This window comes from Ammodytes marinus, assembly GCF_949987685.1.
Source record: "Ammodytes marinus genome assembly, chromosome: 18".
Classification (NCBI taxonomy): domain Eukaryota; kingdom Metazoa; phylum Chordata; class Actinopteri; order Uranoscopiformes; family Ammodytidae; genus Ammodytes; species Ammodytes marinus.
The window spans coordinates 3,257,423-3,273,820 of NC_137222.1; the positions used below are offsets into that span (position 1 = coordinate 3,257,423).

Here is a 16,398-nt window from a genome sequence, read left to right on the forward strand (position 1 = left end):
TTCTGCCTTTTCTCAGGCTGAGATGAACCAATTTAAAAATGTTTTGCACATTTCTAACACTACATAGGATCTCAGAGTTCATTACACCTTCATATTCCCACCGGTGAAGTAGGTCTTAAACTCTAAACTCACTGAGAATAGAAAGAGAAAGAGAAACTGCAAAGGTACACGGACAATAGGGAATCTGGGACAAGGTTTTTGTATTTCTTGTAGAGGGGCACTCCTTCATCTTTGTGAAAAGCATACAGTGTTTCAGCTCTTTACAGGGATGTGTTGGCCTTATATGGTCATTCTTATGTTTGTTTTGTGAATCACTTTTCTAAACGCTATGCACACACACACACACACACACACACGCACACACGCACACACACATACACGCACACACACATACACACACACACACACACACACACACACACGCACACACACAAACACGCACACACACACACACACGCACACACACACACACATACACACACACACACACACACACACACACACACACACACACCATGTGCTATCATACGCTGGCTATCCCATTAAGGCATGCTATACTTTATACTGTATGCTGTGGGAAGACATGACTAAAAATTGTATTGATTTTTTTACAGCAGCCTACACATATCTATCTATCTATCTATCTATCTATCTATCTATCTATCTATCTATCTATCTATCTATCTATCTATCTATCTATCTATCTATCTATCTATCTATGACATTACAAAAATGTCAAAATAAATAAAATCCTAAACATAAGATTTTTTTATTTGTTAATATTTAATTTAATTTAAATGTAATTATTTTCCTCAGGATTTTAGTATTTTTTTACATGTATTAATATATTTATTATTTGTTTTTATTGTATATTTTTTAATTGTAATATTATCTATTATTTTTTGGCACAGGCTCACCCTTTTTTCCTCTCACCCTTGCTTCACCTTTCACCCTCTCAACACAGCACGCGGCGTGACGTGTCTACATGTGACGTTGCCGTTGCCATGACGTCAATATTTCCGCATCGCCATGTTGAATTACATCAGTAGCTACTTGCTAGCTTAGCCAGGTCGACTAGAGGAGGGGACTTTTACATCATGGAAAGGATTCCCTGACCGCAACGAAAGCTGACATTTGAACGTACGTGCCATTATTTATTACACATTTACTATGAGAGTGTTATAACTTGTTAGGGACAAGATATGACCTTGGTGGCAGGCGGTGTAAGTTAGTAAGTGTGGGTGTGACAGCTAATGTGGCTAATGCTAACGGTAGCAGCTAAAATGCTAACAAAGTGAAACAGTGACTTTAAAACATGTATAACATTGAACCACGCAGTCTTGACCCGTCGTGTTAATCGCTGGTATTGTCCTTATAGTATAAACGTATCTTTAACGGCATGTAATCAAGACGAGGCTATTATTGTGGTCTCACAGCTGTTAGCTCAACTTGAATACATTCGTTTTGGATTGTCATAGCATCGACTATTTCTGACAACATCTTCTCTGTCACTATTTTTGCGGAGTCACGTTAGCTTCGCTGCATTTGAATTGTTTGCACCAATTTATGGAGAAGTATCAATACGAGTATCGGTATGTATGGCACCGATAAGCATTTAATAATATTAAATGTCGGTCCCCAATCAACCAAGTTCTAACAATACCCATCCCTAGCCCTATCCCTACCTGACAGCCACCATGTAGCATTTTCAGTATAGTCGGTGTATACTGTGCGAATATATACTGTGGTGTGTGTGTGTGTGTGTGTGTGCGTGTGTGTGTGTGTGTCGGAGAGGGAGAACTGTGTGTATATGTGTGCTTACTGTGTCTGTGTTGTCTGGGTGATATGACAGCTGTCATTCATTTCCAGTCCAGTCTTTGTTTATATATAGTGTGTGTGTGTGTGTGGCTATTAACTCTATCTGTGTTCAAGTGATGTGACAGCTGTCCTAAATAACGGGATAACATTCTCTCTTTTATGTATGTATGTCAAACACAGGTATATCTCCTTGCCCCTCTGTAGCAGTTTGGCTCTGTCCTCCAAAGCGACCATGTTGGCGCGTGTGTTCCGGCTGCATGGCCTGCTGGTGGCGTCCCATCCCTGGGAGGTGATCGTGGGGACGCTGGCTCTCACCGTCTGCCTCATGTCCATGAACAGCCTGGCAGCAACCAGCCAGATGTGCACCTGGAACGACTGCCCCAAAGTAGAGGAGGTGAGACTCAATGATACCATCAAATTACTTTTTTTATATTTATTTTATATGAAATTGATATGATATGAAATTAAATTACTTTTTGTTTTGTTACCGATTTATTTTATTTAAAGATATTTTTTTTGGCAATTTCAAGCTTTATTAGATAGTACAGAATTGAAATGGAGAGACAGAGAGACAGAGAGAGAGAGAGAGAGGGGGGGGGGGGATGACCTGCAGTAAAGGTCCACAGGTCGTATTTGAACCCGCGACCACTGCAACGAAGGCCGGAGCCAATATGTTACGCGCTCTATCCACTACGCCACCGGAGCGCTCCTATCAATTTTTTTTTATTGAATTTCAGCAAACCATACAGAACAAACATATGTGCCATGACTATGAATTTAGCTTTTGTACAGACTGGAATTAGTATTTTTTCAGTCTTCAAAATTATTAATAGCACAAGACAGAAGAATGTGTCATGGGATGTTTTTGGTCATGATCCACTACCTGTTAATACACAGCCTAGGCTCTGTAAACGTACATGCTTCTTGCTGCAGTGGGCCCCTTTTGTTTACATGCCCGTTTACAGAGCCTAGGCTGTGAATTAACACTTGATTTATTTTTGGTACACACACTGAACAGACAAGAAGTAGATCATGAAGAGATATTCTCTGATTTTGACAAAGTGATCTAACAACAAGCTTTCCCCAAAATAACTGACAAAGAAATACTCCAAGTAGAATTCACAATATATAAATATATATATATCTGTCTGTTCTTTTATTTTTTTCTCACAGCAAGTCCACAGCAGCGACATAATCATCCTCACCATCACTCGCTGCATGGCCATCGTTTACATCTATTTCCAGTTCAAGAATCTGAGACAACTGGGATCCAAATATATACTGGGTCAGTATGACAGGAGGCTATAGCTTCTTCAGCACTTTGAATGGCCTTGTGTCTGAATTGTGCTATATAAATACACTTGCCCTGCCTTGCCTTTCCTTGTCTTGCCTTCTTCAGCCCTGAACTAGTCTGACCCTGGCTTCATATATCACTTGGGTTTTACTATAGAAATAACACAAATCTATATTTAACATTGTGCTAACATTGTATTTTTTCTTCTTACAGGTATTGCTGGATTATTCACAGTATTTTCCAGCTTTGTGTTCAGTTCAGTCGTCATCCACTTCTTTGGGAAGGAGCTGACGGGCCTTAAGTAAGTCTAACAAATGCACTAACATACTTGTTGTGTAGCAGACACATCATCGACTAATACAAACTACTTCAACAGTTTATAGTAGCTTTTAGAGCCTGTTAAAGTATTGATTTCAATCTTAGAATTTAAAGATACAGTGTGTAGAATGTATTGGCATTTTCTTTAGAACAAACTTGCTAAAATGGAATATAATATCCACGAGTATGTTTTATCAATGTATATAATCGCTTTGAAAATAAACTTTTTTTAAAAAAATTAACTTTAGAATGTACTTCTCTGTAGCACTTTGAGATTCCAGTAATATAAAGTGCAATACAAATAAAATGTATTATCGTTTATTATTAATGTGCCTTTTATATTTACATGTGTAAATAAATATTCTCCTGTCATTCCTTTGTTGACGTTTGCCTCCTCTCTCTCTACAGTGAAGCGCTGCCATTCTTCCTCCTGCTCATAGACCTTTCTAAAGCCTGCACTCTGGCCAAGTTTGCCCTCAGCTCAAACTCTCAGGTAAATGTCAATGAAATACGATTTGACTTCTTTCAGATATTTAGATGAAAAACAATAAAAAAAATGTTAGTGGACATATTTCACACAGACGCACAGTGAGTGTCAAAATAAAAGCATATATTAAAGACGCCGATATGCATATGCTGTTTGGTCGTTGCAGTGTCACGGTTACATTTTTATCCAATGACACGATCTATATGGATGTATTGTTACACCCCTATGAAGTATGTAGTCTAACTGTGTGTGTGTGTGTGTGTGTGTGTGTGTGTGTGTGTGTGTGTGTGTGTGTGTGTGTGTGTGTGTGTGTGTGTGTGTGTGTGTGTGTGTGTGTGTGTGTGTGTGTGTGTGTGTGTGTGTGTGTGTGTGTGTGTGTGTGTGTGTGTGTGTGTGTGTGTGTGTGTGTGTGTGTGTGTGTGTGTGTAGGAGGAGGTGAGAGAGAACATCTCCCAGGGAATGGCCATCCTGGGCCCGACCTTCACCCTGGACGCTCTGGTGGAGTGTCTGGTGATCGGCATCGGCACCATGTCGGGTAAGACACTTCCTCACGTCTTGAGTCTTTTCGGACATCAATCATGACTCTAAAGCTCCCTGCTCTCCACATACGTTAGAAAAAATGTTAAAAAAGTACTTAATTGATTTTATATCTATATATTTTCATTTCTTAAATAAATAAATACCTTACATATCAAATGTGATACAAAAAAGTCATATATGGACCGTTTAAATTTTTTTTTTTTAGAAATTGTGGCAAAAGATCCAATGAACTTCATTATCTGCCTATTATTTTACGTGTCAGGCTTCAGAGTAGCCATTTTAACTAAACCTATGTTGTCTTGTTTTCCAGGTGTGCCTCAGCTAGAGATCATGTGTTGTTTCGGCTGTATGTCCGTTCTGGCAAATTACTTTGTCTTCATGACGTTCTTCCCCGCCTGTGTCTCCCTGGTCCTGGAGGTGAGTGAGGATTGAAGCATTTTTGTGAAAATCAGTGAATATCTCCTGCCTGTCTGTACTGTGTGTGTACTGAAATTTATTTATTTTAATGTTTATTTGACAGGGACAATACATACAACATTGCCACAAAAAATGGGAAAATGTGATGCATATAAGACGTCTAGCTTCAGCTAATTTGCAGTCAAATGGTGTTAATACACAGCCTAGGCTCTGTAACCTGCTATGTAAACAAAGTGGGCCATACGTAGCCAGCAACATGCCTGTCTACAGAACTTATCTAACACTGGATTCTTTTTTCAGCGCAAGGAGGTATTCACCGATTTTGACAACAATAAAAAAAAACAAGCTCTTTCCAGAATCGCAAATTCAAAATTAGTCTTCTCGGCAAGATGTATTTATTTTCTCTTAGCATTTCACAATCAATTTTGGTGTCTGCGTGTGTGTGCATAGGTGTCCAGGGAAAGTCGAGAGGGCCGTCCGATCTGGCAGCTGAGCCATTTTGCCCGAGTGCTCGCTGAAGAGGAAGACAACAAGCCAAACCCTGTGACACAGAGGGTTAAAATCATCATGGTGAGAAACTGACTTCTACTGTTAGGGCCACAGGAGAGCGATAACATTAGAGGAGGAAGTTTTTTATTCATTATGTACTTCAAGAATAAGGTCGAAATGTTGAAATAAGACGAAATGCAATGTTGAGAATAAAGACGACAGCTCCAGACTACAGTAAATCTGAAAAGATATTGACTGATTCAAACTTCCAAGATCAAATTCTCAAAAGCAAAACATTATTAAAACACAAATGGTACATCTTTGTTATTATCATAAGGCACACAATGGGCTACAACCTCATTTTGACCAGACGTCCTCAAAGATAAAACAGTTATTAATAACATTGCTTTCTATGTGCAAACATTTTAAAGGTTGTAACGAAAATGCAATTTTTTTTGTGTTTAAATAACATTTTGCTTATGAGTTATTGATCCCAGAAGTTCAAATATGTAAATGTCTTTCCAACTTTACCGCAGTTTTGAACTGTCAAGTTTATTCACAATTTATTTATTTCAAAAGTTGCAGTTCAAAGTGCATTATAAATGGAAAAAAACTTCCTCCACAATCTTTTTTCTTTCCTGTGGCCCTAATACTCTAACATTGTAGTTATTTAGGTGTCTTTCTTAAAATAGGAATTATGAAGCATGTACATTCTAACTGTGGCGTCTTATTTCATAATGTCCTCCCCTAGTCTCTGGGCCTGGCGTTGGTTCACGCCCACACCAGACTAGCCTCCGAGCCGGGTCAGAACCGCACTGCAGACGGGCCGATCACCAAGAGGCTGGAGGCTGGGACCATGCTGCCTCTAAAGCTCAACAGGTACAAACATTACGTCACTATGAATGGCTTCAAGACTGATCCAACTGATCACAGACAATGGTTGACGTCATCAGTGATGTTTTAATGATGGAGAGACCCACATATAAGTTAAAAATGATGGAAGATTTGTTTTTTTAAAAGCAGGGTGGAAATGGTAAGGGAAATGTACATGTCAATAAAAGATGCCTTTTTTATACACTAATACATCCCCCCAAAAAAAGCCATGCTGAGTTTTTAGTCGTATATTTGCATTTGCAATTATAAGTATCTTAACATATTCAGCATTATAGCAAATGTTACATTCTCCTGTGTCTGTAAGTTTGAAAAAAAAAATTATAATTTTTGTATCATTATTATTTTATTTGAATTGCTCAGTAGCTTCGGCAATGGTAACTATTGGTAATCCATGCCAATAAAGCCCCCTTGAATTGAATTGAAAGCTATAAAATCATTAAAATTAGCATTAAATAAAGATGATTGCCAGTCCATATATACATTTGCTTGTGATTTTCGTCCTAATCCATCACTGTGTCTGTCTCTCTCCCTTTAACATGGTGAATAAAATAGCTAATTTCATAAAAAAATAAAATAAAATTTAAATAAAAAATACAATCCTATTTCCTAATACTATTGTCCCTGTCTCCTCCTCCCTCCAGCATGGACTTGGAGCAGTTGATAACCCTCGGCCTGGCCCTGCTCTTGGCTGTGAAATACGTTTTCTTTGAGCAAACGGAGAACGAGTCTTCCCTCTCCCTAACGAGTCACATCATCAGTTCCCCTCAGACCCAGAAGTCCAGGGTTTCAAATGACTGCTGCAGGCGGGACGTCCCAACTCCCAAAGCTCACAAGACTATGAACGGTCCCATAGCTACCAACGGAACCAACTCTATAGCAACCAACGCTGCCAGTTCCACACCTGTGTCACACGCTAAACTTTCCCCCGAGGCCGACATGGCAGTAAAAGAGAAAGGTGAGACTTATAATTGGCTTAATCACGTCTGGGTTCGCTGATTAAAATGTATAAACACCGTCTGGGGGGTTATATATGGTGCCGCGAGGAATACAATTGCCGAACGGTGAAAGTACAGGTAAAGTGGTGGTAGACAATGCTTTTATAGACGGTAAAGCTACTAACAAGCTACAATATGGTACAAGGACACTGATACCTCACAATGTGTAAGGTAGCAGTAAGATTTGACCTCCAAAATATAATCAGTTCATCCTTGGATCAGATAGGCCTTTCACACCAAAATGAACCAAGAGTCAGTTCCAGGCTGGTGTTGGGGTCAGTTCAAAACTGGTTACAGCCTTATCCCAGTTATGAACCGGTTGGTTTCACATCGACCGGAGACAGCCATGGAGCAACGTCATGACGTCACTGTAAACGTGTGTGTACGTCACCCGACGCCGCTGCTCTTGTGGCTAACGCTAAAGCTACCGCTAGCTTTAAGCACAACAACAGCGGCGAATACGTCTTATTTTTACACTTGTTGGCTCTCGCTTTGCTTTCTTAAGCAAACAGGACCCATACAGCGTATTCTCGCCGGTCAATTTGATCGCTACGTTCGGTAATTATGTTATGTTTACGTCTCGTAGTAGCGGTGTTTTTAAATATGGCGGGCATGAGGTTTGAGTTGCTCTGGTTGGTCAGGATAATCCCTCCCCCAACCGTTCGCGCAAGCAGTTCTTATCAAACCCTGCTCAATCCTGGGGTATGAGTTCCCCCGGTTTTTACGGCCCGGAGCAGGCTCTCTGGCGGTGTGAAACCAAAACACTGGCTCTAACTCCGAACAAGCCCAGAACTAGCTCCGATTTTGCGGCGGTGTGAAAGGCCTAACAGTGGACATTTGTGCTAAATTTGACAAAAATTCCTCAAAGCGTTCATGAGATATTGCGCTTACAAGAACCTTACAGAAAAAGACGAAAGACAGTATACTTCCGGTCTGTGGCTATCACCTACACAAAGGCATAAAACTTTTATTTTTTTAAAGTAACAGCTGTGTTTTTAACGTGTTTGTATTTCTCCTGATTTCTCGACTACAGAAGCACCTCAGCCTCCAGCAGTGGCAGTGGAGAGCAGCCATTTTGTTTCATGCTGTGGAGAATCTCCGGCCCAGTCGCCTGTTGTCCCTCAGTCTCCTGTAGTTCCTCAGTCTCCGGTTGTCCCTCAGAGCAACTGTAACTCAGAGCCGCGGACACTAGAGGAATGTATGGCCGTACTGTCAGACCCTGAGGTGAGCTGATAGAGCAGGTGGAAATCTAATAAAAAGCAGAAATTGTAACTTTTAATTGAAACTTACTTGTATATTGACATTTATTTGACATCTTCTCTTTTACCTGTATGACAATCTTTATTATTTCCTGCTATATATCGTTTTATTTGTATTTTACTAGTATTATTTTTTCTTAACTTTTTAGTTTTCCTTATTTGTTTTCTATTTTTTTTTTCAATACATTCTGTGAAGCATTTTGTGCTGCATCCCATGTGGAAAAAAAAAAGCTATACATTTTGTTGTTGATTTATTTAATAATATAAGAAAATCCCTGTTATCCCCTTGAACCTCCCCAGCTCGGCGCCCGTTGTCTTAGTGATAAAGAGGTGATGCTGCTGGTGGATTCTCGTAACATATTAAACTACAGACTGGAGTCAGTGCTGGAGACGCCAGAGAGAGGCGTGTCTGTGAGGAGGGACTTGCTCTCTGCCAAACTGCCTGTTACCTCCGCGCTCACACACCTGCCTTACAAGGACTACGACTATTCTAAGGTAACGGCAATAAGCATGTCTGTATATGTGTAATCTACTCATTGTCTACACTGATTATTACTACAGTGTAACATCGCCGTTATAAAATTATTGATAATGAACTTGTTGACGCTATATACCTGTAACTTTTCCTGATGTCAATATTTTTTACTTTACTTTAATCTTTAATCTTTATTCAACACAATTTAATTTTAATTTAATTTTTTTACAGTCCAGCATACATTAAACCAACAAAGCACAATATAACTTTAAATAAATAAATGAGCAAAATAAAAATGTTTTATTTGGCCATCTTTAAATCAATACTCCATGCTGGTAATTATTTGATCATTTCATCATAAACAACATTGTTTCAGCAAAAACAATTTATTTTTCACTTATTTGTAAGTGCTTTTTGTGTCTGTGACTGTTTGCCATAGTCTACTTGCAGTTGCATTTATTTACTCTGTATTATTGTGTCATCGTTGTCTAGGTGATGGGAGCGTGTTGTGAGAATGTGATTGGCTACATGCCGGTGCCAGTGGGAGTGGCCGGTCCGCTCTTATTGGACGAGAAGCAGTTCTACGTCCCCATGGCGACCACAGAGGGTTGCCTGGTAGCCAGCACCAACCGAGGATGCAGGGCGCTTTCTGTAAGTGACGGACAGCTGACTCTAACGTGTGTGTGTGTGTGTGTGTGTGTGTGTGTGTGTGTGTGTGTGTGTGTGTGTGTGTGTGTGTGTGTGTGTGTGTGTGTGTGTGTGTGTGTGTGTGTGTGTGTGTGTGTGTGTGTGTGTGTGTGTGTGTGTGTGTGTGTGTGTGTGTGTGTGTGTGTGTGTGTGTGTGTGTGTGTAAATTGAGGACGTTTTGGCCGGTTCTCACTTTGGGACAGGCCTTTAAAGGGCTGTTTGACAGGTAACACTATGTTTGAAGGTTCAGGTATGAATAAGGTTTAGGTTAGGGTTAGTGAAAGGGTTGGGGACAGACATTTAGTTCCGATGGTTAGGGTAAGGGTCTAGGGAATGCATCATGTCAATAAATGTCCTCACAAATATAGCCATACCTACATGTGTGTTTGTTTGTGTGTGTGTGTGTGTTCATGTTTGTTATTATAACTCTTCTGGTCTGGTTTTCCCCTCCAGTTAAGCCATGGTTGCCGTAGCAGCATCCTGGCTGACAGTATGACGCGCGGCCCGGTGGTGCGTCTGCCTTCGGCGTGTCGCGCTGCGGAGGTCAAAGTCTGGCTGGAGTCACTCGATGGGTTCAGCTTGATCAAAGACGCCTTCGACCAGACCAGCAGGTTGGTGCAAACACTCACAGAGGAATACTAGTGAAATGATACATTTTTAATTTTATTTTTTTTTTTATTTTTTTTATTAACCTTTATTTATCCAGGAAAGTCCCAAAACAGTTACAAGTTAATTAAAATAATAAAAAAAAAAACCAGTTACAAGTAAAGGAGGTCGTCTCTAGTGCTCTCAGCCTGGATTTAAAAGCATTCACAACACACACACTTCTGTATTTCTGTTTGGTAAAATGCTGTTGTTTTATTGAGGGATGTTAATGGTTAAACCGTTGACCAATGAGAAGGCTTTAAACCGATTAATACTATTAGTTACACATTCTGCATGTCAATTAACTCATGGAGGCGTGTCAGTAAGTTTAAACTAACCAAACGGCAGGTTGAACATGTGTACTGATAAAGTTTTAAGGCTTTATACTTGCATTGTATGGAGCGCCAAACTGTTAATAATTGGTTAATGAGTGCCGGTAATTCATAAATGAGAATTTGCTGTTGCTGTTTGCAGGTTTGCCCGTCTGGAGAAGGTGTTGGTGGCGTTAGCCGGGAGGAACTTGTACATTCGCTTCCAGTCTCAGACCGGAGACGCAATGGGAATGAACATGCTCTCAAAGGTACGGACACTATGGCATGAGGACACTGTTGTTAAAGTGTGTGTGTGTGTGTGTGTGTGTGTTCCCCCTGTCCCTCCTCTGTTTACTTTAACTTTTATGCTGCCTGCTACAGTATATAGATGTCTAAGTAGCAGTGTGAGGGTACGGGGGAATAATTTTTCTTTTAAATGTAAAGTATGCAACTACACCAAAAAATTACAATAAAGAACTTTGCATTTTCCTGTAAAAAGTGTGTGTGTGTGTGTGTGTGTGTGTGTGTGTGTGTGTGTGTGTGTGTGTGTGTGTGTGTGTGTGTGTGTGTGTGTGTGTGTGTGTGTGTGTGTGTGTGTGTGTGTGTGTGTGTGTGTGTGTGTGTGTGTGTGTGTGTGTGTGTGTGTGTGTGTGTGTGTGTGTGTGTGTGTGCGCGTGCGCGAGTGTGTGAGAGTGTTTTTTGAGTTTTAAAATAGACCTTTATTTCTTTTTACCAAAGTTCCTAATTGACTTCTTTGTGTGTCTCTCTGTAGGGCACAGAGAAAGCCCTGCACAGACTGCAGCAGCAGTATCCAGACATGGAGATTCTGGCCGTCAGTGGAAACTATTGCACCGACAAGAAATCTGCTGCAATCAACTGGATCTTAGGCCGCGGCAAGTCTGCTGTGTGTGAGGCCACTATCCCCGCCAAGGTGGTTAGGGAGGTAAGACAATCTATTGGACAACATTTAGCTTGGAAGCTCCTAGTTCCCAATGTGTAGATGTGTTTGCGTCAGTAGTCACATGTATGCGACCGGCACAATATATCCTACATTTTGATGTAGAAACAATCCATGTAGGGTTTAATTTGTGGGAGTGGGAGGCAGTTATAATGTCGGGTTTGCTGTATTTTTATTTTACATCTGTTCTACACTGTAACTGTTGGTTTTCCCACCTTGTTTGGATTGTAAAGGTGGAGTCAGTGATTCTGGAGAACGCTTGTTGTCAAAATCACTTTTTTGTCAAAATCGGTGAATATCTCCTCATTATCCACTACCTGTCTGTTCTGTGTGTGTGCGCGCCCTGGAAAAAAAAACCAGCGTAAATACACAGATCTCACCAGAATCACTGACTCCACCCTTTTTAAATCACAATTTTACATATTTAATGTCTAGTTATTCCTCATTTAAACAACCCATTATTGATGTTGTATTGTATTATTGTCTCTTGTCTGTTGCAGGTGTTGAAAAGCAGCACTGCCTCTCTGGTGGAGCTGAACATCAATAAGAACCTGGTCGGCTCGGCGATGGCGGGGAGCGTGGGAGGGTTCAACGCTCACGCTGCTAACATCGTAGCTGCTATCTACATCGCATGTGGACAGGTGAGACAGCCATCAGCATGTTTGAGTCTTCAATTATATGCTGTAAACATAGATACACGAATATTTAAGAAAAATCCAGACTGGTCTCTTAATTTTTTCTGGAGCTGTATGTATGGATTGTAATTATCAAATGTATCATAAATATAGTGTAGCAAATTGTATGTATACAGATAGATTGTATATATAGAGAGATTAGAAGGGAACACAGGACATCTGGCAATATCCAACTAATTATGCATACATTTGCATATCTCTAAAAAACAAAAATCTGGATGACATCTATTGCAGTATGTCCGTCCTGGGAGAGGGATCCCTTACTCTGTCGACTGACTCTCCCTGAGATTTCTTCAATTTTTTTTTATTCCCGGTAAAGGGTTTTTACTGTTTTTTCTCAGCCGAGCTAAGGGTGTAAGGGCAGGGTATCATATTGTATCATATATCATATTGTATGAAATGTAAAGCCCACTGAGACAAATGTATTTGTGATTTTGGGCTATACAAATAAAACTGATTTGATTTGATTTGGATTTGATTTGGATGTTTGATAAAGCCACAGTTAAAAATCTTTATTTCATTTTCACAACATGAGTCTCCAAAGTCCAGAGCAGATTTTGAATACATTTTTTTTCATTTCATTTAATAAATCAAAATGTATCAATTGAGCAATCTATAACATGTTGTAAAAGTAGGTCAACATAACACTCTTAACCCATATCTAATCTACTCTTCCATGTCCCTTGTCCCAGGACCCTGCTCAGACAGTGGGCAGCTCTAGTTGTATCACCCTGATGGAGCACGCGGGTCCCTCAGGAGAAGACCTGTACATCAGCTGCACCATGCCCTCCATCGAGCTGGGCACGGTGGGGGGAGGAACCAACCTGGCCCCACAGCAGGCCTGTCTGCAGGTACATACAGCCCATTAATGCATTTAAGAGCACCTTTTAAGACATGTATTGCAGGATGTCCGTCCTGGGAGAGGGATTCCTTCCTCTGTCAACTCTCCCTGAGATCTCTCAATTTTTCTTAATCCCGTTAAAGGGTTTTTTACTTGGAGTTTTTCTCTCAGCCGAGCTAAGGGCAATGTGAAGCCCACTGAGGTTCATGCCTATTTGTGATATTGGGTGTTACATATAAAACTGATTTGATTTGATTTGATTTGACCTTGCACAAGTGGACAAGATGTTTTTAGTTATATTGATTATTATTTTTTTCACTTTTAAGGCAAAAATTTAAAAAAAAATTAAGCACTGGTCAGTTTTGAGTTTAAAAAAAAAATCTATTTTGCTTCCATAACATGTCTTCTTTCGTGCTGAAATAAATCTAAGGTCGAAAATGTACATTAAGGTGTTTTTATTTGACTGAACCTGGTCTGTTGGTGTGTTTTAGATGCTTGGAGTCCAGGGCACCAGTTCGTCCGCTCCCGGGGAGAATGCTCGTCAGTTGGCGCGTGTGGTGTGTGGGACGGTGCTGGCCGGAGAGCTGTCACTCATGGCTGCTCTGGCTGCGGGACACCTGGTCAAGAGCCACATGACTCACAACAGGTCAGGGGTTTACATGTTTACAATGAGAACTACTTTTTTTTTTACTTTATTTATTTTTCTGTTTATTATATTTTTCATATATGTACATATACAGTATGATGTGTGTGTGTGCGCGTATGTGTGTGTATATTTTTCCGTATTTATATATTATAATGTCTTAGTTTCTTCTCTATGGAATACTTTATACGATTTACCGGTATGTATATTTGAAGAATGTTCAATAAAGTTAATTGGAGTAAAACGTTAAATATTTGACTTGTGTATTTAATGCATTGTTAACATTGTAGTTTCCCTTGTGATCACTGACTTTCTTCTATTGTTCCCTCCCCTCTCCTCTAGATCTAAATTAAACTTGACCGAAAATATTCCTTCTAAGTCGGAGACGGCTGCGTGACATTAAAAACGTTTGACTGTCCATCGTCAAAGAGTCAGGCCAGACCGATCCAGCGCTCCAGCTGACTGAACTACAGAGTGAGATCCAAGAGGACTACAAACATGGTCTCCTCAATGTTCTGATCGGAATGCTGTGGGTCGCCATGGAGATCTACATGTTAAAAGACTAAAAAGAAAAGGCTTATAACAGACTCAACACATGCTGAAGACAGCAGCCCTGTGTGCTAGCTTTGTGTGTGTGTGTGTGTGTGTGTGTGTGTGTCACGTGCAACTGATTTGCATACACATTCTTTGGATTATGTCGCGGTTGCTTGTTCGTGCCAATTGTCTTCTACATTGCACTAATGTTCTGGAACGCTCTGGCTGTGAATTATTGATTGCGTTTGGATCCGTAAAATCCACCACGTTTCAACGAGTCTTGTGCCTATTAAGAGAGTCTTAAAGCTATAGTGCGTGACTTTTTCATATAAGTGAATGATACTTACATTTGGCGATGGCTCATACATTCAAGCCATCGCTAAATTAGTTGACACAAAGTTGGTTAAGCCTCTCAGCTCCACAAAACTCTCTCCGTATTTCTCAGTATGGCAGCGTTTACAAACTGGTGTCGCCACCGACACTGGTGCAGGAGCTCAGAAAAAATCCCAAGAAGAGCCCAAGAAATGTTTCAGTTGTTGATTCTACTGCTAAGAAAAAAACCTGGACGTACAGCAGAAGGTATAAAATCCACGTAGGATCACCTAAGGCTTTACCTCATGTAGATGCACTGACAGTGTTGCTGTAATTACTCAGAATTCCCTCATGGGGGCGCCAGAAGTTACGCACTATAGCTTTAAAAAGGCCCATGACATCATACAATGTCAAGATGAAAACTTTCCACATTAATTATTGAATGGTTTTCCATCTAAAAAGTGCATGAAGTCAGATCTTGCCAAATGCTTTTTTTATTTAATTTGTATTTATTTTTTTGAGACCGCTGTTACTGTGGTAGGTGACGTTTGCTCAAGCTTTTAAAATGCCAACGCGCTGCCTGAATGTCTGTGTGTCTTAAATCAGTGTCGTATGAAGAGACGCTACTGTATACTGAGTATATACTGTGGAACAAACGGCGCTGGTTCCAAGGAGGAAAAAAGCACCTTTGAGTTTGTTAACTAAAGACTTTGTTTTAACTGCCGGCAGAGGATATGTTTCTTTGTGTTAAAGCTGGGGTATATGATTTGGGGGGAAAATAGCAGTTGGGATAGAGATTCGAATCCAAATACCTCAACCTCTCCACTTGTTCTCTTTGGTCCCTCCCCTATGGCCCCTCCCTGACACGCTCTACACCAACAAAGTCGTGCCAAAGTGAATGGACAGTCCCAACAGCCAATAAGAACAGAGAATCGGAGCCTCGCTCTGATTAGTCAAAGTGTACAGCTCATGTTAACTTTGACCAATCAGAAATCATATACCCCAGCTTTAAGTGGAAAATACAAGCCATATTAATTCATTCATTGATTAGAGTGTTATGGTACACTGTATGTGTGGCATGTTGGCTCAAAATCAGTGAACATCTCCTCACAATCCACAACCTCTACACACTAAAAAAAAAGTTTTGATGCACAGCCTAGGCTCTGTAAACGGGCATGTTGCCAGCTATGGTGGGCCCCTTTGTTTACACACCAGTTAACAGAGCCTAAGCTGTGTATTAACACTGTGTTTTTTCTTCTTCAGCGAAACACAGTACGGACAGGTAGCGGATCATGGGGAGATATTCACTGATTTTGACAAAGTGATTTTGACAACAAGTGTTCTCCAGAATCACTGACTCCACCTTTTAAAGCATTGCCTATAAATACTGCATTTTTTGTTGTTGTCTGTTTCGGAAAGCAATGCAGCTCATAAGTGGCCTTACGTAAAGTATGTCTGTTGAGCCTAGATGTCCTAGATAGAATATTCAATTTTAAGCTTTTCATTTCAAATGGTTTTATGTTTTATTTTGAAAAAAATATATAACACTATGACCCATCTCAATGACGTCTCTGGTGTTTTTTCTCTCACAGGGTTTCCTGCAGGCTCTTAAAAGCATGACAAAAATTTATAATTAAATATTTTCTAAATTAAAAAATTAAAATGACTGAACTTTCTTTACAAGGGTCTTACATTTTTTGATTGCCCTTATAAATATTTGACAAATAAGGGCTTTTTGATTTTGATAGAGTATATACTCATACTTCACAACGCTATTGGTACAGTA

The 16,398-nt window shown here is 40.1% G+C and overlaps 1 protein-coding gene across 1 annotated transcript; it reads left to right on the forward strand.

Annotated features, from left to right (window-relative positions):
- Positions 1-1,044: 1,044 nt before the first annotated feature.
- LOC307264930 (3-hydroxy-3-methylglutaryl-coenzyme A reductase-like) lies at positions 1,045-16,175 on the forward strand. Its single transcript, XM_080046483.1, has 20 exons — positions 1,045-1,140; positions 1,999-2,212; positions 2,992-3,103; positions 3,326-3,413; positions 3,839-3,923; positions 4,347-4,452; positions 4,768-4,874; positions 5,325-5,444; positions 6,115-6,242; positions 6,899-7,212; positions 8,286-8,476; positions 8,812-9,006; positions 9,479-9,637; positions 10,127-10,284; positions 10,793-10,898; positions 11,402-11,572; positions 12,088-12,228; positions 12,975-13,133; positions 13,615-13,769; positions 14,109-16,175. Exons 2-20 carry the CDS (start codon positions 2,051-2,053, stop codon positions 14,161-14,163), a joined length of 2,712 nt encoding a protein of 903 aa, XP_079902609.1. The 5' UTR covers positions 1,045-1,140; positions 1,999-2,050; the 3' UTR covers positions 14,164-16,175.
- The last annotated feature ends 223 nt before the right edge of the window (positions 16,176-16,398 follow it).

Coding starts and splice junctions, on each gene's coding strand:
- LOC307264930 (XM_080046483.1), top strand. CDS start 2,051: ATGTTGGCGCGTGTGTTCCGGCTGCATGGCCTGCTGGTGGCGTCCCAT. Junction 4,453..4,767: donor CGGCATCGGCACCATGTCGG/GTAAGACACTTC, acceptor CTTGTTTTCCAG/GTGTGCCTCAGCTAGAGATC. Junction 5,445..6,114: donor AGAGGGTTAAAATCATCATG/GTGAGAAACTGA, acceptor GTCCTCCCCTAG/TCTCTGGGCCTGGCGTTGGT.